This window comes from Pezoporus flaviventris, unplaced genomic scaffold, assembly GCF_033815535.1.
Source record: "Pezoporus flaviventris isolate CSIRO_AGI_PZ_B2104156 unplaced genomic scaffold, CSIRO_AGI_Pfla_v1 ptg000049l, whole genome shotgun sequence".
Classification (NCBI taxonomy): domain Eukaryota; kingdom Metazoa; phylum Chordata; class Aves; order Psittaciformes; family Psittacidae; genus Pezoporus; species Pezoporus flaviventris.
The window spans coordinates 2339907-2362769 of record NW_026892597.1 but is presented as its reverse complement, the minus strand read 5'-3'; the positions used below and the strand labels follow the sequence as shown (position 1 = coordinate 2362769).

The window sequence follows — 22863 nt, the reverse complement described above, 5'->3', positions numbered from 1 at the left end:
TGAGATTCGTCCTGCCTAAACTGAGAAATTTACAGCGTTGATACCTACACCTGAGGCACTTCCCCCCAAAATCCCTTCCCAGTTAATGGGAAACTCAAACTTCCAGGACCCAGTCAGAAGGGAGTTGAGGTAAACTGGCTCAGACGACCTGGAGTCAGGTAAAAGCTACCCCAGCTCAAATCCTTATGTTATGAAATACTACAGGTACCTGCCTTTAAAAAACGGAAGTACCCTAAGCAAGTGAAATGAAAAGAAAGTGAAGAATTAATTAACTAAATAGAGGTGATTAAAGTAAATAAAGGAAACAATTATCATATCAAAATAAAAGACAAGAAAGATGATTAAATGAGTCTTCAAAAGACCTGTGAGAAACTCATGAAAGACATAATATGCATTTACCTGTATTTTATTCTTTCATGATTTCATTTTCATTTTTATTCACTACCATCTGATAATTGCAAGAAACAGTTACTTTAACCATGGGCAATTTAAACCATTTTATTTTTTTTTTTCTAGGGCCAAGAGACAAAAGAACCTATTTATTGCCTGAGGGGATTTTTACTGAAATGAAAGCTTAATCTTTCATGGGTTTTTTTAAGCAAAGGCTTTTAAAAAATCATTTCTAACAATGCTGTAGGGAGAGACTTCCATGGGTATGCAAAATTGAAATTATAAATTTACAATTATAAAAAAATTAATAGTTTGGGGGATTGCATTGTCTCTGTTCTTTCTGAATGAATACCGTCTCAAGCCTAAGAGAAATGAGACAGAGTGAGTGTCCTTAGACTCTTTTGCGGGTCAAAGCTATTTAGTAAGAATGTATGAGAGAAAGATCATTGGAGTTTAATTTGTTTGGAAATATGTAATTGTATGAACCTTGAAGAAAGAGTTTCATACAGATTGAACAGTCACTACTGGATGCTGTATATTTTTCTCTTCTTTTTTAATATACTGCAATTCGAAGCCAGCAGTAAAACGCGACATCCTCAAATATCAGATGCCCTGCTGGTTCCCCACTTCCTGACCTGTTTTTCTGTGTTGTCCATGCATCAAAGTTGCACTGACCACCAACCCCTCTGTAACAGTTTGATGCACTGAAGGTTGCTAAGTCTTATCTGTGTAAAATGAAGCTGCAAGATTAATTTTAATGAAAGCAATCACCTTTTGGGGCTCTTATGACACATGTCTACGAAGGACAGAGTAAGAGCTCTTGGTCAAAGACTGATTCAGGTGAGATATAGTTACATATTGGTAGAAAGATGGGTATGATTTATGTGGCTGCTGTGGTTTAAGGCATATTAGAACGACATGCTTATGCCCACTCCTGTTCCATGCAGTATTTTGGCTTTAACAGCATCAAGAAAAGGATTAAATTTAAGCCTGTACCTTTGCACTCTCCTAAATTTGGGCAGTTTTCTGAACCGAGAAATATTAATTTAATGCATTATCTGGAGAGACGCAAACATTTCTTCCTGGGCTTCGTGCAGGCTTTGAAAACAGACAAAATAATTTACACTTATGAAACACAACAAGCTGAAGTGTTCTATTAAAAGAAATCTAGACCAAAAAAATACCCTCAAGGCCTCCAAACATCCACACATTGAAAGGCAGATTTAAATGTTTTCTGACAACATATTTCAAATTTTAATGGAAACACTTTGAGCTGCTATGAAAAGTTTTATCGAAGTAAATTCATTTTCCATAGAGCAGAGAAGAATCACTGAAGATATTATTCAGGTTTACAAAATATTTAATAGGGTGAAGAATGTGGAACCAGATAAGCAAGGTTAAACTGAAGGACATTTTTAACAAGGCTTGATTTTAGGTTTGCTGTGCAAAATATATAGGTCAATGGACCTATTAGAGATAGAATTCCTCTTTGACACAACAAGCTGTCTAATATTAGAAACACTTGCATACAGCTACTATCTGTGAGAGTTTCAGAAGCATTTATGGTCCTGAATACAGTATTTCAAAGGCTAAAAATCCAGATTTTTCTTAAAAATAACACATCTTCAATGTGTTAGCCAAAATAATTAATGTCTGTGGAAACACGATGGTATCTGCTCTAGAATGCAACCCTGAGCAATACTAAGCTTTACTTAAGCTAAAGAATATCTGTCCAGCCAGCTGAAGCACCTTTCTAACCACGTGTGTCTGCAGAGTTGCACACCAGATGAAACGATCTTTGAGGTACTCAAGAAGCCCTGAGACCCAGTTAGAAGAGGGAACAGCAAGTCAGCCAGGCTGGATAAAAAGACTGCGTTGAAGAGGGAGAGGACAATGTGGACCTTAAGGACGAATCTGAATCTTGTGCCAACATGGCAAGACAAAGCGCACGACAGAAACATGCTGCTGCCTGAGGTTCTGATGCCACTCTGCTGCAGAGCAGCAATGATGAAGAAAGTTCATTTCCAGCCTCTCTGCACTGCAGTGCAGTACGGTGAGTTGCCCTGAAAAGTCTTGTCAGTATGGCTTAAGAAATGTTGAGGATGCTTTGGGAGGACAGGCTACTCAGGCATTTAACAGCTAAACTGCAGAGATATTACAGAACGTGCATGAAATGCAGCATTTCCACTCATTTATATGAGTGACATTTGGACAGGAGTACCGCAGGAGCACTGACACTGAGATCAGCCTTTGCAAAGTGTTGAGCCCCAGCTCCAGGATGTAGGGAAGATATTGCTTGGGTTTAAATAAAACATATACTAGCAAACCAAAATTATTTGCACACAATCTTCTTCTCAGAGATGTTGCAAATGAATATTATTTGTAGGTTGAGATACTTAGTATTAGCCAAGCTGCCCCCCATCTAACCTCTCCCCCAAACCAACAATAATGCTGTAATATAATGGGAAGTGTTGGCCAGCTTTAACACCGAGCACCACACTCAGTCCCAGTTCTATTGTGCAGTGAAGACTGTTTTCCTTACTGATGAGCTCAAACCATCTGACATGAATTCCTTTCTCATGGGGAATAAATACACACTTAAACAAGATTAAACACAAATGTTCTTTAGTGGTGTCTAAAATAATATGGATGTTTTTTAGAACAGCAATAAACACACTTCATGATGCAAATAATTACACCCTGCAGCCTTTATGTAAAGATAAGCGGCGAGATTCTTCACTCAGCTATATCTCTGTAAATCCAGAGTAACTACACTGAATCAGCATCTCTCTCTGGATTCTGGAGATGCTGAAGCATTACTGAATTCTGGATTTGCCTTATTTCTCTTAAGGGTTTTTGGACATACTGTGCTGAAAGTCTACATGGTAGTAGTCATGGAGGCACCACCACCTCTTAGCCTGTCCTTTTTTTTCCCACATAAAGCTGTCTTTTGCTTCGTGTAATGAGGACAGAATCTGGCTGTGCCTTTGATGTCACTTCTGTAACTGTATTCTCAGTTAGGACCAGAAGAAAGCTCAAGTGAGGGTACAGCAGGAAAAAGAGAAGGAAAAAAAGAGAAGACTTCACAAAAATTCATGATGAGTGAAGGCAATACATGCATGAAGTGCTGGGAATCAAAGATCAGTCAGTCTCTCAGGGATTAAGAAACACTACCTCAGCTGATTTTTCCGTAGGATGAGAAGAATTTGCTCATGTTCTGAATTCTTTCTGAAAAGCCAATTTCCGCTAAAGTTTCCCATGCAATTGTAATTTCCACATGGAGTTTTGTAAGATGGTGGTGTGGTTTAAGCACAGCTGGTAACTCAGGACCACACAGCCACTCCCCCACTCCCCCCATTATATACTGGGTACGACGTGCTGTGGTATGGAATACCCCTTTGGCTAGTTTGGGTTAGGTGTCCTGTCTCTTGCTTCCTCCCAGCTTCTTGTGCCCCTCCTCACTGCAGAGCATGAGACTGAAAAGTCCTTGATTGGGGTAAGAAATACTGAGCCACAACTAAAACATGGATGTGCTATCAGCACTGTTCTCAGGCTAAAGCCGAAACACAGCACTGCACCAGCTACTAAGAAGGAGAAAACCAACTGTTAAAGCTGAACCCAGGACACATGGGTCCACTGGGCTTCAATGGCCCCTGAAATGAGTCTGGAAAGGTGAACATGTCCACACTGGACTACTTGAAAAACTGGTTATTTGCTTAAAATAACAGCAATAAATACATTCGCCTATTAAAAGGGTCTTCAGAATTCATACGTGTACACAACATAAGCCACAACACGGAACCACTGCTTTAACTATCATCTTCCCATTCATTCTCCTGTTTGTAATTGGAAAGCAAGCACCCTGCTCTTACCGGGACTTGTGAGGGCTCCCAGAGCACCGGTCGTTGTGGACAGAGGATTTGCATTGGTGGTGGTAGCTGAGGTTTGGGCGGCGGCTGCTGCGGCTGCTAAAGTTGCCAAATTCTGTAATTGTAAAGCGTTCATGCCTGCGTAAAGAAGCAACAGGGTTAATTAAAATACGTGATAATAATGCTAATTAAAAAAAAAAGCTGTTTTCAATGGACACGGAACTTGGGATGTACCTTGCCAAGAGTCAATTCTTCTTTTCACTCCCAAGACATCTATAATTTGGGAAGCAGCTCTTACAGTCCCCAAATAGCATCCCTCACCTCTCTCCTTTGGTGCTGAGAGAATACAGCAAAGGCACCAGCCTATAGTTCAGGAAAATTAAACCTAGTTTGTGCCTCCTTTATAACGGAAGTGTGGAATTAAAAGTCATTTAAACTCTGTGTGAAGCCCAGGCACAATACTATTTCCTGGCACAACAGGGGGTGTAAAGAAGATAACTAACATTTAAAACACATTTAGGACAGGGTCATATAATTGGGATGAATACAATTTGTTTCCCGTATCTCCTCTGAATGTATCTACTAAGGCTACACTTAGTGCAGTAACCAATAATTGTGCTAATATTCCTTTTGATGGTTCATTTCTAAACCCACATATGAATTAAGAACATAAAATTAGTATGAGTCTGATCACGAAGCTATCATTGAGGTAGGGGCTTTCAGGCCATAAGCTCTAGACTGTGATATTAAGTCTACTCAGTCATCAGCCATTTCATTATTATCGAGGATGTGGGGGAGATATACCTGCATTTCAATAAGGAATGGATGCATTTATATAGCAAAGGCTTTACGTTAGACGGTAAGTTAAAAAAGACAAACAATAATAGAATTTCTGTGATACAGAAAAAAAAAGGATGATTAAGGAACAAGAAATGGCATTCATTTTACTCAAATTAGAGGGACAGGAGTATGATTCTCCAGAGGTCTTCAAAAGTACCTACCTTTTACTGTGGGCTAGACAAATTACTTAGGCACTTACTCTAAGGCAAACTGCTATAGTAAGAGACTAAAATGCAGATACAAGTTAGATGCTAGCATTAACCAGCCTGGATCCTCCTCAGGATCCTCTGAATGAGATGCAATTGTCCACAGGGGCAATGACACTGAGTGTCTGCATACAGACATGAGACAGGTTGGTTGGATGGCAGTGAGAGATCATCCTTTTTGGCTTGGACACATGAAGGAGATCTGTGCATGGTGCTAGAGCCCTCAACAGAATTGACAACGTGCATAAAACCAAATCACTAAAAGAGGTTTGTTATGTTCTTGTAGTCATGATAATGTAAGCACACACAAAAAGTTAGATGGCAGGAAGAGCAATCCTGTTTTCAGATCAAGGGATAGAGCAGGGAAGACTGCATGAGCTTTGGGGTACACCCAAAGAAGTGCTTGAAGGCCTGTAAACTTGTCAATTTTATACTGAATGGTAGTTTGTCTAACAACAGATACCACTTCTCCCAGCACACTTTGTTTCTCAAACCAGGAGAACTTAATGACAACTTGGGAGAAGATGAAAAAAAGGATAAATATAATACTTCATAAGTATGTTGAGAAGAAGAAAAATGCAAGGAAGGAGAGGTATTTTCTAGGTATTGAGAACTCCTGCAACAATGGAGAGTGGTATTACTTTAAAACACACATGTTGCAGACTCAGGTTGAGCTCCACAAAGAAGTACTCTTACTGCCCCAGCATTAAAACTGTAAAGTGAACCTTAATATAAGCAGCTATTTGTGAATAAACTCCCAAATTTAAATACATGCTCCACGGTTCCAACAGGCAGGTCAGATCTTCGGTTAGCACCCAGCTTGGCTGAGGTTCTAACTCCTCTGCCTCATATACCCAAAGTCATCTCAGATGCTGGTGCTTTTGAAAATGTGACACAAGGACAATGTTATGAGCAAGGTTTTAGTTGGTCCAAGATCCACCACTTAGTAGTTTGAAATCTGGCGCAAAACACTTGGTCAAATTACATGACCAAAAAAGCTCTTCCAGGTTTCTTTCAGAAGCTAATGACCACCTTGAAAAATAAAGCTGTTCCCAAACACAACCAACCCAAACTATTTTGCAAGATGCACTAAAGCTGCCCTAGTCACAAGTCATTATTAACCTAGACAATGAGGTGTAGCTACTAAATAAGGTGATCATGGGTCATTGTTGCAATTTGGTCATCTAAACCAGCTCTCATGGCCTTTTAAGTGCTTTAAAATACAAAGATAACTCTGAAATGGCAAAACTGCACCTTAATTAGACACATAGTTAATAAATACTTAAAAAATAGGTATTGGATGCCCAAATAAATAGAATAGAACTGCTTAAAACATCTCAAGTCTTGAACTCTGGAACAAAGTCATCTTCAAAGCAGGAAAAGTTTATTGAGTGTTTTAAAAACATTTTATTTTTATTATCAGCCGGTTTGAAATTAAATTTTGGAAGCAGCATCATATTAATAAAGAAATTTCTGAAACTAGCAATAGTAAGGAAATTTGGAACAGTTTTCAAGTCCTGTCTCTGGATTAACTTGAGAACTTTCCATTCAAGTACAATTCAGATAGAAATTCAGATATGCAAGCATAACTTAAATTTATTTTTATTTAATAACTCATCTGACCTACTGGCTTGCCTTGGGTGTAAATTATTTTTTTTAATTGAAAAATCCTCTTTCCTTGATAGCAAAATTCTGCAAATTACTTCAAACCAGACTTTAGGGATGGAGAAGGCTGAAGCTGGAGTCTACCTCTCAGCAAAGACAATGGTTCTCACAATGAGACATGGAACCCATTTTCATCCTGGATTGATATTTGGTCCTCAAATATAATTTATCTTCCTCTTTTGTAAGAAGTAATGTCAAGCAAAAAATGTTCAACAAACATTGCTGGTCTTTACTGAGGTCATTATTTCGTGCCATTCTGTAAGAGATTTAGGAAAGCAGTGGGATGCTCTCCAACAGGACAGCATGGTTTTCTGTCACCCACTGGTTAGCTATTCATGAGAAGGATCAGTTATAAGCAGCTTATACTTCTTCTGCGGAGAGGTTTCCACTTTGGACTTTTAAACAGCACACATGGCAGGATTAAATAATAGCAAAAGGACGGGAGAGGTTGCAGAGGAGAGGCTGCAAATAGCTTCACCTAGATGAAATGCCACATGCTTCTGGAAAACACATGGACTTTTCCCCAAACCTTAGTTTAGACACAATTAAAAGCAATTTAATGCTGCTCTTTCTATTGCATTTTATGTACATGGCTTTGCCCATGCATGCAAGGCTGCAGAGGGCTATAAGCACAGAGGGCTGTGGAGCTGGGAGGCAGCATATAGCACTGTACAGCCCTCAAGGAAAAGTCCTGCAGGCAAGGGAACAAGTAACTGCTCTCTGTGGGCTCAGAAACCTCCACAGCACCTGTGTGGATGCAAAACAAACACCAGCACTGCCTCATCCCTCAAAAACATTTCTATAGTGGGACATTTCCTGTGGAAGCACAAGAAGAACCCATCAACTTGACGGAAGATTTTCATTGCCAAAAGAAGATTAACAAAGAAGAACTAGGCAGTGACGAAGTTCTCTCCCCACCCAGTCTGTTTTACTGCAGAGGTGACTAAAAGACATTGGCCACGAACCAGCTCTGCAGATGTTACAGGGTGTCAGCTTTGATGCCTTTGGTAAAAGACTGCTTGCTGCTGTCACACATGTGTAAGAAAAGGGCAGAAAAAAGCCCTGCTGAATGGAGCACCCAAATGTGATTGTCAGAAAGGACTCAAGGCACATGCCATCATGATAAACCAACAGGTTTATCAGTTAATATGCATTGCTGGGGAGGCACTGGAAGAGTTTGACCAAAGAAGTAGTAAATGCTCCATCCTTGGCAGCGTACAAGGCCAGGCTGGACAGAGCCTTGGGTGACATGGTCTAGTGTGAGGTGTCCCTGCTCATGGCAGGGGGTTGGAACTGGATGATCTTAAGGTCCTTTCTAACCCAAACCATTCTATGATTCTCTGAACCTCTTTAGGATCTTCTGTGTGCTCAAACCTATAAAAAAATAAGTCCTGTCATCACTGTTTCATGTTCCCCAGGCATTTTACCATCTCTGCTCCTTCTTTCTGGGTTTCTCCCACCAACTTGTCATCAACGCCCGTCAACGTCTCACTTGCTAGGACAAACTTGGAGGAGGGAAACCAAATGCTGTCAGTCCTAGACCCAAAATGTACTTTGCTTTCAAATGGGGTTTTTTGGTTCATTTGAACTTCAGCTAAGGGACAGTTCCGTGGGACTAATCTGTTGTGTCATTCCCCCCACCCCCTCCTTTCACCCACTGTCTTCACACATTTCACATCCTACAGCTTTTTCAAACCCAGCCCTAAATCCCACAACAGAGCTGGGCAGCAAATGAGTAGATTGTTTTGATTTGAAAGTGCTGCTCACTCAGCAAAGGCACCTCTCTCAGAAGAAATGCAAATTGCTTAATGCTGAAGAACAGCCTCATAGGCAAAACTGCACATGAAAAATGAAAATCCCCCTGTAGAGGAAAAGAAAACTTCTGGGTAAGGAATAACTCTTGATCTTCATGATGGGGACAATGTTGGGAATTAAAGGGAAATGATTAAAACACCCCAGCATCACAATACAGTTTGATTCCATTTTTAATAACATGTATTTACCAATGTGCTATCAGCTTGGCAAATATTCAAGATTGCAAGGAAATTCAACTTTCGTTCTGTTATTTGGCAGATTAAAAAAACAATTAAATTATGTACAAAACAGATGCACAGTGTGCCTTGCTTGAAACTTAAGGTTTTTTAAAAAATTATTTATAAGGACAGGGGCATGAAAATTTAATTTAATGTTCACCTTAGGTAATTTTGTGTCTTATTGTTCACAGCAATTACCATAAATCTACATATCAATAAGCGAGAACAGATGTCAGTTGTTACAAGTGCTTGCCAATCAGGCCTGTTAAAAAGTGACAGATGGATGGTGATAGAACATTCTCATAAGGCCTATTAGCACATTCACAGGAAATTTCTGTAGTGCTGCACAGTCACAGATGCAGTTCTGTGAAAACACGGCGAAATTTGAGAGCACGAGATTTACATTTTACAACTTCTCGCTCGGCCTCCGACACAGACTTTCATGCGATGAAGCAATTTGCCTCGTTTCACTCACCGCAGCTTTTCTCCTGCCGTAACTGCAAAGTCGGAATTAGGGGGTATTTGTAGAGGAGGCAACGGAGTCACGAGCTGCTCCTGAAGGCCTCATCAGCTCTCGGGTTTTCAAGACCATAGTAAAATCTTATTAGGAAAGGGCTGAGGTTCGCTTGCTGAACAAATTCCTAATAAAGGCAGACACTGGCTACATTTTAGTGATAATATATGCACGGAGAGTTTCAGTCAGTGGTGATGATCACAGCCAAATCTGGTTAGCTCGTAAGCAGTTCCCACTAACTTGACTTTCTTTTCTGTGGAAATACCTAATTTTTGGATTTGTTCTTTCTGAATTAAATCCTGGTTGCAGCTTGAAAATCGTGGCTTAAGGTAAAATTTATCATCTCCAGGGAAAAAAGCAACTATTTGCTACCACTGACGTCAGCCATTTGGATGCTGATGTTAAAAATGGGGTAAAAGAGCTTCATGGCTGGTGTCTTAAATACTGTGATGTTATTCCAGCAATAGTCTAAGAATTAAAAAAGACAGGACACCTGAGCACTACCTCCATCAAACCATATATATTCTGTGCCTACCTTTAGAAAAGCTGCTTATCTGAACAGTGCTTAAGGTACCCGGACCATTTTGCGTTTGAGTTAGCAAAGTCCTTAAAACAGCTTTCAAGTCCATATTTGACTCTGCCCTGTTTTTTGAGTACATGCTTAGATCCAACTGAAAGCTAGAGTTCCTAGTTGACTCACACAGGATTTCAGCACATTTTCAGGTTATAAAGGCTCTAAACACATCCTGGCAAGAAAAGTGTTTTTCTCAATTTAAACCTTGCCAATTGTAGTAGGAAATACTCATCTCATCTAACTTTATCCAAATAAGAGTTACTAGCCCGGGATCTTGCTATAGTCAAAGCGGAGAGAACGAGCAGATGATTCATCTGATCCTAAAATAGGTTAACACCAGCCCTTGGCAGGATGAATCTCTGCCTGGGAGTGACTCCCTCTTCACTGGCACTGCAGGGAGATGGGATGCCTAGCTCCCAAACTACTGAGGTTCAGTGAGATGAATTCCACCCATACAGGGACCAATGCAATAAAAGACCCCTCGCCCTCCTTTCACCATTTACAGAAAGCCCAGCCAGAGCTATAGATCATGTGCCCAGACTTGGCCAAACTTTCACATCGTGCACTTTTACCACTTGAATAAACACGTCTCGTGAACTGCTGAGTGTCAGTTTTCCTCCCCAGGTGCCTCTCCTCCTGTGAGCAGGAGTGATGCGTGGACTGAGAACAGGCTCACTTGCTTCCAACTCTGCCTCTCCAAAAAAAATGCTAAATGGAGTCGTTTAACTTATTAGCTAAAAAAAAACACCCGAACTAATTGTGTGTTTTAAATTAAGTAGGAATTTCAATAGAATTGAAAGCTCAATGGTTTTGGTCCCTGAAGTCAACATTTTCAAAACTGGTAGTTATCTTTAAGAAGCAGCTATCTCCCTTGAGCTGGAAACAGTTTCCCAGTGACCTTTAAGTTTTAACGTGATATCCCTAAAGAGGTCATAGCAGGAGAAACCCTCCTTCAGTATGGCTTTGCTGGAACGAAGCCATCAAAGACTCAGAGGATAAAAAGGATCCTTGGGCCAATGCAAAAGTATAGAGCTTTTGTGCAGATGGTCCTGGCTTCCAACTGGTTCCTCCAGATCCACTGAGCCAATCCAACAATTAGAGGAAAAATATTCAGAAAGCAGAACCTCACAGAGTTTCTCTCACCCATCTGCTCCTACAGACCCTGCAACAGGAGGAAATCTGGCTTGGGTAACAGAAGAAGGGGGAAATGGATTGAACAGGGTTCAGAAAGGGCCAGAAGTTCAACCCAAAATGCAACCAAACTGTGAAGAGTTTGGAAAGGACTGGGAAAAAAACCCCATACATTGGAAAAATATAAAAAGTCCCAGCTGCAGAGGGTTTAGAGATCTCAAAGCCAAAGCAACAAAAGCCAAAATCATGGTTTCTCCTCCTGCATGACTTCAGAAAGCTGTCTGTTCAATTAAATCAAGAGAGTCCTTTTGTGTCTTTCATGAGTATTGTACGTCTGTATGTCCTGAAATACTTCTGGAAAGTGAATGTTTATTCTTGCCAAAGCATATTACATGAATGGACAATAGAAAATCTTCATAGATGATTGTGTATTTTTGAACACTTGAATTTTCTACAGTCACCCAATGCGACATAGCCCTCTCTGTTTATACTCTCTGTAACAGCACTTTCCAGGCTCATCTTAAACAGGTAGGTTGGCTTAAATAACTACAGCTTTTAGGACTTGATCTAGTGCCAGGCAAATTCAATGCAAACGCTCAAGTGACATCAATCTCCTTTGAACTAAGCTTTCCCTGCAATTTGTATATATTTGAAGGAGGAATCATTTTTGCTTGAAAGGTTGCTAGTGCTTAATGTAGCTTGCATTGTCTTTTTAAAGTAAGACAATCAAATCACATAATGTAATTCATCTACATTATTAGACTTCCCCAAGGACAAAGCACAGCTAGACACTGAGGCTGTGAGAGAAAAAACTGCCTTCAAATTAGCACCAGCACATATAAGAGGAGGGGAGGAAAAGTGAGGATGTGCTCATCTATACACGTGATGATGGTATGTGCTTGCATGTTTTACAAGTGCAGTGAAGCAGAGTTGGGCAAGGTAGGGCTCATCGCTGTAATCAAGACCAGAGGAGTACTTTAATACCAAAGGCAGCACTGTCAACTCTCCCAGCCTTATTACCAGTCTTGACATACTAGCTTGGCTCCTGAAATAGAACAGTTTCATGAAGATCTCATTTTTCAATAAAAATGAGCAAAAATGAAACTGGGAAATCAAGTGTGAAAATCTTAAAGCTTGGCAAGTTACAAGGAAAACTGCAACTTTTTGTTTCTCCAATTTAAATATCTCACAAATTTTAGTTAAATGTGCTTTATAACTTGCTTGGACTTCACACATGGTTTGTGAACATAGGGCAGACGCAGTGCTGGATATATAGTAGGGTCAGTGGGCTGCTACAGCAAGAATAGCATTCACTTTCAGAGCTGGTGCTCTGTGTTTAATGTCTGTATGTTAGTGAGCTCTTGAAAAAATCCTCATTTTGCTTTGGATTCAATCCCCAGCTCCCAGTCTGACAAACAAAGAAACAAAACCCCTCCAGTTCTCTTCAACTAGAAATGCCTAAAAATCCCACTCCTTTCAACAAAACCAAAGAACCCCTGCTTTTGTCACATAAAACGCACTTTAACCAGACTCAGGCGTACTACGGAAAGGGAATTTAAAACCTCACAGTGAAGACCAGTGTCTTTGGTCTGCTAGCAAAGAAAATTGCTTTGATTTAAGAAATAATATCACAAAGGACTTCATGGCAAATATTTCTTCACATGTGCAGCAGGGTGTGTGCTGTGTCCTTTCTGCTCAGTGCAGAGACAACACGAGCTTTAGCAGCAGAAATAAATATTTGCAGATCCAAAGACCACTAATTTTGGACAAGGTGGCTGTATTAGAAGTCCTAATTTAGCACACTGTGACTTCACTGAGACTCGAGCACAAAAGAGATGCTAGAGCCCTGTAAGTAACAGTGAAATTTCAATGGCTCATGTGGCTTTTGATCAATCTTTTAGTGTCTGAATTATACGGTAAGCACACCCATTGACTTCAAAGACAAAAGTTGGACCCCTCAAACACGAAGTTCAAAGGACTTTCAAGCTGCCATGACAGATCTTCTTTAGCACCTTACTCAATCGTGTCTAGATTTTATTCCTCACCTTGAAATATTATATTGATAGGTGAGATATATGCAGTACAGAAATACATATTAGATTCATTCTTGTGAAATTAATGTATACAGCTTAAATTAAAAAACTCCAGGCCTTTAAAAACATTCAAGGATAGCTTCAACAGGTCCTGCAAGGTCTTGCTGGAGACACAGGGCTACTTTTTATTCCTTTCACAAAACATAACATAAAAATCTCTAACACTAGATGCACTGCATCACACAGTACTGCCTGGTTTCTGAGGGAAGGACATGAACTCTTAATCCTAACAATGAAATAGTGCTTAGTTTGGTGCTTCCACGTAGAGCAGCTAATTCACGTAGAGAATCACTAATTCTACCTTGAACATAAAGGTTTAAGAGTTACCTGTTTTGGGGAAAGGAGTAAACTTCAAGCTGTTTTGATAAGATGAATATAAGATAAAAAGTATGTGTTTTCCATGAGAGGCAATCAGTCATTAAATTATCCCATCGACGAGTGCATTAGCAATCTAATCTGTAGTCACGGTGGTATATTGCTCAAGTAACAATGATATGCCGCTACGACTTCTTAAAATGACTTTCTACTAGACTCAAGACCATGTGATTTTCACGGAATAAATCACATCCTGGATTGAGAGCCCATCCTGATATTACTTGACTGAAATTCTTAGATTCAACACAGTTGAAGACGAAGCTGAATCAACACTGACAGTGAGAATCTACACTGACAGTGGCAACGCATAACTTCTAAGATGCACACAATGCAATGGATCTCGCATTATTTTTCCTCGGAGTCTCTTTTTTTCATTTGTAGACCTAACCACATATGAAAGCATTAAAGCACAACCTCCGAGCTAAAATCCACTTCCAAAACTGCTGAGGATAAAACTGCTACTGAACCGCTCTGTTCTGTTTATCATATTAAGATACATTTTATTTTTTCCATGAAAAAAAATGCTAGATTGCAAGTGTAACATAATAGAAGCAGCAAGCACTGCCAGCAGGTCTGAGGAAGAGAGAATAATTCAGAGATATTGTCATCTGTAGGCCAATTTATATTGTCAGACAGCAGGTTCACATTAGCCTCTGATGTCACTGCAATAATGGCATAATATAACGATTGAGCAAAGAATACCTGTGGGGTATAGCTATACAGTGTGGTGTATCTATACTTGTAAAGTATTTCAGGATTCATTCAAAGCAGAACCAGAAGAAGAAAAAGACCAGGATTAAAAGAAAACCGGGAAAATGGTGTTCATAAAGACTTCTGAATATTTTAGCTCTTGTTTTGTGATGATGAAGCAAGCACAATGTTGTATTTCATTGATTCAGTGGGTTCATGATTAAAATAAACTAATGTAGCAATTTAGGGGTTTTGTGCTTCCTTTTTTTTCCCCTCTCTAACAAGAAAAAAAGCTTTTTAACAGTTTCTCGCGGCAGGCATAATGTGCATCTGTGCTCTGATTTACTGCACATGCTGCCTTCTCTAGCATCATGTTAAGTTAGGGTATCAGCATGGTAGGTCACACAGTGGGAGTGACCTTTTGCTAATCACTACACATCAGTTACTACTGGCACACAGCTCATTACTAAGAAACCCTCCAACTAGCTGGCTTTCAAATTCGCTCACACTTTGTTTTTTTTCCCCCTCTTTCTTTCTTTATCCTCCAGACTTAAAGATTATACTTTTACATAAAATCTTCTGTTGTGTAATTTTGTCAACTAGGGTTCCAAAGTCAAAAAGGCACCCAGTTAATTTTCCATGATTATAAAAGGAGCTTGAAAATTCCTACTGAAGGTAGGCCTATAATCTTGGGTTTCATTAAAAAGGTCAGAACATTTTTACTCACCACCTTTATTAAAATGTTTGAAGGCTGCCACTAATTTGATTTTTCAGGACACAGAAATCTCACTGGAAATCAGAATGTAATCCTGCTGTTGCTTTACTGGCACTTTTCATAGGGTAGGATATGGCAGCAGGGACTAAAAGCTCTCCTGCAATTTACAATTGGTTACTTTGGACAAATGGCAGGTGACTAATGCAAGACAAACTGTTTGCACAACCTGGGAGCACTGGGTTTAATTTCAGTTTCTGAAAGAGGGGAGAAAGTGTTTCTATTGACGTTGAACTGCGAGCTGTCCCCTGCCAATACATCTGCCACATTTAATACACAACACACCCCTCCATCCCCGACAATGCGATTATTAGAGGTACAGAATTCAATAGCTTAAGAATACAAAACATAGCTGGAACAAAATGAAATGGTTTTTAACTCACCGGCCATTTGCTGAATGCCGCTGAAGGCACCCAAGTTACTGGAGGAAGTTGCCTGCTGCAGAAGCTGCAAATTAACAACACAACACAGCAATCTATCTGACATTGATGTAACAAATGAAGATAAAACTAAAATGAGCCATCATTTCACATTTGGAGTACTTATGCTTTCCTTTACATTTATATAGTCTCTTGCTTCTGTCTATTGTTGGAAAGAACATCCCTAGAGTCAATGCTGTAAATCCATATTAATGTCTAATCTCTATTAAGAAACACAGAGACACAAGGGAAACTCAATAACATGGCTGCTTTAAAACAATTAATCAATTTATTCTTTTTAACAACCAGGTGTTAAATCTATTTAAACCAACATAGTGTGACTAATTACAACCCTCTGTAGTCTAGTAGTTACCATAACTCATCTCTGTCAATCACGGTCCATTCTCCCCCACCCTCTTGAATTCTGCTTTTTCTTTATTATCTTTATGAATCAAGCACACACATATTCATCAGACTGGTATTTGTATATAACAATTTAGCCTACCTGCGTATTAATTAGCCTACTTCAGAACTAACATATATTTTTAATTGCTGGGTAAATTGCTGTTTATAATTATATCACTATACCAAAGCATTGTATGCATACAAATTATGTATTTACACATACACAGCACTTATATATCTGGACACATCTATCTGCCTAACTTGGAACCATCAGGAAATTCCAAATAATCCAAAACAGAGTCATAAAAGGCAAAGGCCCCCTCTCAAGCGCAAGGAATCTCTTTTGGCCATCCAGGCTAAGAAACGTGCTGTGTACTTCATATTTCTCCAACAGGAGCAGCATCTAGCACCTCTTTCTCATCTAACAAATGGACCAAAGGAAATGCTATTTTAAATCTACGAGAAAACAACTGTCTTTCCCCTGCCATCTTCACTTTCTGTAGGAGGTAGTGTGAACCATGCGTGTTCAGCACTGACAGGACCATTTCCAAACGAAAATGTGGAAAATTAGGGGATTCAGCCACAATATTCTAGTTTCCAGGCTGCACCATACAGATATGGCCTTTACAGTGTTCAGCTGCCTATGTGTCCTCCCCTAAGGAAGAACTTAAATTTTATTCCAGCTATAAAAACCCGACTCTAACCTTCAAAAGAACAATAAAACTAATGGAATAAAACTTCATTTTGCACCACGAGTCCACTTTAAATGCTTGTCTTGGAAAGCACTGACACATCTTGAAAGGTTTATTCGATTTCTATTCCTTGGTATTTATTTTTAGACCATATGATAAACATACAGAGTTTTTTTTTTTTATATAGAAGACTTTCTACATATCCTGGAGGACTTAGCAATTTATTGCAGGGAGTTTATATATAGTTTATAGCTGATTTACTGTGGTTCTAAAATAAATACAGTATAATACAGCCACTGCGTCTGAAATGAACTTACAGCTAGATACTGTGGTGTGAGTCCTCCAAGACCTGTGAGGTTTCCCCAAGTGGCAGTATTGAGCTGTTGCATCTGCTGTGCCAACTGCTGCTGCAAACGCCGCTGCTCCTTGTCCTTTTGGGTGTCAGCAAACTTCACCACGATTGGCGAAGAGCAGCCCTGTGGTTAAACAGATGGGGAAAGACAGACGCGTTAAATCACACCAAGTCACCCTCGCATCGTGTGCTCAGCCGTGTCCCGTAGGGCCACTGGCAATGGCATGACCTGATCGCTCACCCTCTCTTTGCGATTCGCATACCTCAAGGACTAAGATTTTCAGCTTCTTAGACAAAAAAGCTATGGAGAAATTATTGATTCCCCAGTTCTTTTTACAAAGCACCTTTCCTCAGGCTCTCTTTCCCTTCCAGCTATCAAAATTGCTGCCAGAGACAGCAAAGTGTACCAGTCCTCTTTAATTAAGCTTCACAGCTGATGAGATGGACGTGATGCTTTATCTGCAGTCTGTTTTCAAGGCATCGCCAAAAGGAGAGGCATCCAACCTCCCTGTTGCCAGGGACCACACAGCCAACACTTCCCTGCCACCATGGTCTGGCTGCGCGGCCACGCTCGGTGCAGCTGGCTTGCGTACCTCATGTAAACAGACTGTGAGCAACAGATTTACTCCAGCACCCATCATCAGCAGATCGCCGGTCCTTTTCGTATCAAGGACCCCCAGTCCGAAGCAAGCACAAAGGGTGATGCTGCTAGGACAATTCACCCACCTGCGGTCTGCTCCCAGGCACGCTTTGCATCAAGCACCCTTGAGATGTGAACAAAGGGCAGGATGCAGACCAAAAATGACTAGTACTGGTGACAGCAGCCCATTCCTGATTGACACCATTTCTTCTATCACTTCTATGAGCCTCTTGTTACATGATATGGGAGGGCTGTAAGACATCTTAGGAAACAGGGAAGCTGTAAGAAAGAACCAGAGATCTGGTCTGCAGCCTACTCCTCACCCATGTCTGAGGGACCCTTGAGAAGAAGCAGGAGGTCATGGACCAGAAGGGCTTTTGAGGAAAGCTGGATATTTCCCTTGGACTTCAAATTGCGTATTCCTGGGCAAAGTCACTGAGAGAACGAGACATGAGTATAAAAGATGTCTCTTGCTTTCATTCTATTTTTTTTTCCTTTTAAATTTTTTTCCATATTTTAACCTTTCAAGTGTTCATTTTTTTCACATCAAGGGAGCAAACTATATACTGCAATGATTCAGTTCTTCAAATTAATTCAAGCATTTTGTGAGTCACAGAAACTGTCAATCCATTTCATACTCTTTTCCAACTTCACAGGATCCAATGAATAACTTCCCTCCACCCACAATGCTTTGTTATACTAATGTCTTGTCTAACTTCAATCTGAACACAATGGCAGGAGTGAAAGGTGACTCAAGCCCAAAAAACACAGCAGTGGTTTAGCCAAAGTGTGTAGCATGGGATGTGGAGCAGGGTTATACTTAATCTCTTCCCATGGCTGCTCTCACAACACTGTGAACATCTTCAGGAAAGGTCCTGCCCTCTATTTCTTAGAAAAAGCAGCTGTGTACCTTTTCTCTGAGGAACGTCACACCAGGACAAATGACAAGAATATTCACCATCAACAGATGAAATGATGAAATAAACCACAATAATAATATCTCTCGTATAAAGATCTCCCATCAATGCTGTTCCTTTAGAATTGTCTTAGAAAAATCACTACTTGTGATTCATTATTCCACCTCCAACGCCCTTCCCATGCAATTCATTGTAAAAATGTCTTTCCATGTTTCAGTGAGGAAGAAAGGAGATATGTGCCACTCCAGCAATCAAATAAAGATTATGAAGGAGGTGGCCTGTTACACAATTACCTCTCCCTAGTGATTTTTATGCTAATATTAAAACAAAGAGACCCCTTAAAAAAAGGAAGAAAAAGGATGGAGGTGGTAAAGGATGTGAAAGAAGTTCTGGTTTTGCCAGTAAAAAGTTCAAGCTGTTCCTATTCAATATGAGGTTTGGGAGCATTGAGCTAATACCAGCCAGAACTTCCTGACTTCTACCTGGGTGTGCAGGAGAACCAAGTGTACTTCCAAAGAAAGAGAAATTAATTTCAAAGGAAGAACGATTATATGGCTATTCTAGTTCTTGATTCAGCAGCTCCGCACTCAACACTACAGCTGACACCTTATTTATGAATGCTTAAATGTCAGTAAATTGTATAAAAACAATATCTCTGCAATTTATGAATCTATAACTCATTTTTTCGCTGCCTGTTCCATATTTCATCACTTCATCATTTTCAAGAAAGCAAACATTCTGAAGACTGAAATTATGTGTAGCAAGTGGCCCTCTATAAGAAAAGGATTGTTATTGTTGCATCAAATTTACTCCGTGATAACAAATTAGTGTCTTCTACTGGTGCTGCATTTGAATGCCTCAGACAAACAAGAAAACCTCCACAGAAATGAAACAGAGGAGCAAAAACTGTAGAGCAGCAATTATGTTTTTAAAATCAGTTGATTTAACCAGGTCAGAAAGTCAGGTGGAAAGAGTAATAAGAGAATTCATTATTCTGTGAGACATGTTCATCTGTATTTAACATCCCCATTGTTCTTTCTTTGAAAATTCATCTTGGTCAATGATGTGTGCCAAAGAACTGAAAATAATGAAATCAGACAAAAAAACCTCTGCAGTAATTGGGTTGAAATGTGATTGTGTACTACATGTTGTCCCCAGCCCACTTTTGTTTGCAAAAAACCCATGAAACAAAAGTGTCAAGGACCACTGGTTCAGGTGGAGAGTTGAGATTTAACACTAGATAACCCGAATTAACTTTTTACTAGGAGAGTATTGGCAAAAGTGAGCAATTTCTTTTTTTTTTCCCCTTAAAGGGTGACTTTGGTTTTATGCTGTTCTATTTTCTATCTTGAGAGGAAGCTCCCAGCCCATACACAAGGTGCATCTCCCTTCCTCATTTAATGGCTTGGTATCTCCATGCCATTAAGAGCTGTTTTCCTTCCAACAGCTGGCGCTGCCTTCATATTTTCCTCTGTGTCATCAAGACAGGAGGTACAGACTCTGTTGAGTCCCTCACCCATGGAGCTGGAGGGTGAACTGCTTGTCTCCACGAAGGGACTCCAAGCCCATGCTCAACTGACACAAAGACCCCAATGTTCACAGTGCAAACTATTTGGAATCACCTGGCCAATTTGGAGATCTCACTGCTGATGTCTCTAAGGGTGTTGAGAAGTATTTTGATCTAAGAGTAGCTATTTTATAGAACTAATGTCAACAGGAGTATAACATCAAAATGTAGCCTCTTTTGGAGTACTGTATACGACAGAAGAATGAGAGGATTTGTCTGGGAGGTAATATCTCTTTAATTTTACCATCTTCTGAAGTAGAGATGTGCAAAATTCATTTTTGCTAGGCAGAAAAATACATTAAAACACATGGAAAATATAGGTAAAACACAGTATTATCAATAAACATTTCCTTTTTACTTGGAATCAAACCCAGCAAAACATATAGGTCTGAATTAATGGAGCAGTGCATGGCAGACAAATTACTACGAGTATTATTTCAGAGACTCAAAGTGGCAGTTTTTTCACAATATACTGTCAGACTGCATAGACTGTGTAACAGCAGCTTTCTAGTAAAGATCATTTCAATTATTCTCATCTCATTGGCACATTCTCGTCTAAAACTGTATACTCAGCGTCTAAAAATGCATTGCACTGAAAAGAAAACACATCAATTATAAAAGAAGCTCAACCAAATTCAAACGTGATGTTTGGAAAGACAATAGCTTTGCAATGCCGATATCATTACTTGTAGTATACAGGAAACAGTTAGTGACATTTTCATGCACTGGATTGATTTTTAACTTCTTCTTGTTCTCCTCTATCCACCCTCCCACCCTTGGTGTCCCCCCTTGGCTCATTACACAAAGCAGCTCAACGACATGACGCAATAATGATTGTTTAGCACCCAGCATGCTTTGGGAGACTAGAGCATTGCAAAGAAAAATCACTGAGAAAAATAAAAGATAAAATAAAATGGAAAGGTCCTGGTGGAAAATCAAAGAAAAGAAAGAAAAAAAAAAGAAACAAGTGCACATAACATCAATGCCACCTCTGAGAAAAATCATCACTACACGAAGATACAGTATACATAATACAGTATAACATGCACTCTCCAATGATAAGCTACAAGATCCAGAGTAAGTAAAGACTTCATACTTGTGCGGGTTTTTTGTGCAAAATTCTGAGAGACCATGACAAAAATCACAGACTGAAAAAAGTTTTGAGATTGCCAGACAAGCCGTGGCATTCGATAACCACTCCAATGAACGTACTGTTCGCCTGCAGCTAGAGTCACATTAAGTGAACAGGTTTAAAGTTTCCTGTTGCTCGTCGTGATAAAATACGAGGCCGTAGAGGCAGTTTGGAAGGAAATAAAGAGTGCTGCTTGTGAGGAGCCGGCCACAGCCGTGCTCTGCAGGAAGTGCCACACTTTGATATGCTCTGTCATCATTAGCATTTTTATTGGCTACATGAAGGAGGAGAAATTATATTAACTTAAAAAGAGATTCTATTTGCAGAAAAACGCATGCACTAGTAACTCAGCGTGGCCAGGTTAAACCTCTTGAGCTTTTTGTCAGAGCAGTGCAAACCACAACACTTAAAAATCTATCGAAAAGGAACTTAAGATTTTTCTTCAGGGGCGTGTGTGTGTGTTAAAATTAAAGATAATTTACTTATCAGATATTCTCTGAGTATGGCTGAGGAGCGGTATTCACAGCGTTTTTATTCTCTGCTGAATGCCACTGAAAACAGACTCAAGAGCTGTGTTTGGATACCACACAGCAACGTTATTGTGCGCTTTCAGGTCATTATGAAAAAATAAGCTTTCCAAAGACAGGTAGAGTGAGTTGGTAAAAAGTTTAAATCTGTGATTGTCATGTGTCTGATCTGATCCAGGAGAGCATGGCTTTACCATTCGCAATCATTTGCACAAAGAAAACAAAGAAAGGGCAAATGATACAGTACTGTACCTCCATGGTCTGAGACTGGTGCATGGCTTTGATTGCATTCTGTGCCATTGCCCTTGTAGAAAATGTGACAAACGCACAGCCTGTGGGAACAAGGGGACAGGGAGCAGGAAAGACAAAAAACAACAAGACAAAAGGGTTGGACGCTTGTTAAACCAACACAGTCTACGAGAACGGCCACAAGACGACACTGTTCTCAGTAGTACATAAAAATAAACAACTTCTCTAGTTTATTTATTGACAGTGCTGACTTGCTAATCTGACCATAGATGAAAGAAAAAAAATCAGGTGGGGATGGGTGAGAGGAAAGGTTTTTTTTCCTTATTTTGTTCCCTTTTTTTTTTTCATTTTATTTTCTTGTTTTTATTCTTTAGCCACAGGGTTTGAAATAAAGAAGGCTTTTATGTAGCCTTTGGATTGCATAGTTTAGTCTATTCAGACCACACATTAACAATTGCGTGCTATGGCTTTTGTGCAGGTAAATTGTGGATAGTGCATAAAGGACTGGCATCACTGACAGCTGAACTGGGAATTTAATAAAGGAGTCCATAATGCCACATATTTCCGTGATGCACCAAGAACAACCATACAAATAAGGATGAGAAAAACTCCACTGTGCAGCCTGCAACTAAGTGTGAAAAGACTCAGACAAAAATCAGTAATGTAGGTGAAATCTCAACATTTAAGAAAATAACAGATTGAAAATAAAAATCTTTATGATTTTTGTTTCTCTGAGTTCTAGGTACAAGTTTAATTCTTTGATCTATGAAAGCCAGCCCCAGCTTGAACAATTCTGAAGCTACATGCACAA

General features: G+C 39.7%; 1 protein-coding gene across 14 annotated transcripts in view; it reads right to left on the bottom strand.

Moving 5' to 3' along the window:
* CELF2 (CUGBP Elav-like family member 2) overlaps positions 1 to 22863 on the bottom strand; it is a 563629-nt gene that overhangs the window by 35914 nt on the left and 504852 nt on the right. For all 14 annotated transcript variants that reach the window (XM_061468608.1, XM_061468599.1, XM_061468594.1 and 11 more), the window contains 4 exons: positions 22056 to 22135; positions 16986 to 17144; positions 15536 to 15599; positions 4263 to 4397 (listed from right to left, as the gene is read on the bottom strand). In XM_061468608.1, coding sequence (XP_061324592.1) covers positions 4263 to 4397; positions 15536 to 15599; positions 16986 to 17144; positions 22056 to 22135 — 438 coding nt within the window. The remainder of the gene's footprint in view (positions 1 to 4262; positions 4398 to 15535; positions 15600 to 16985; positions 17145 to 22055; positions 22136 to 22863) is intronic.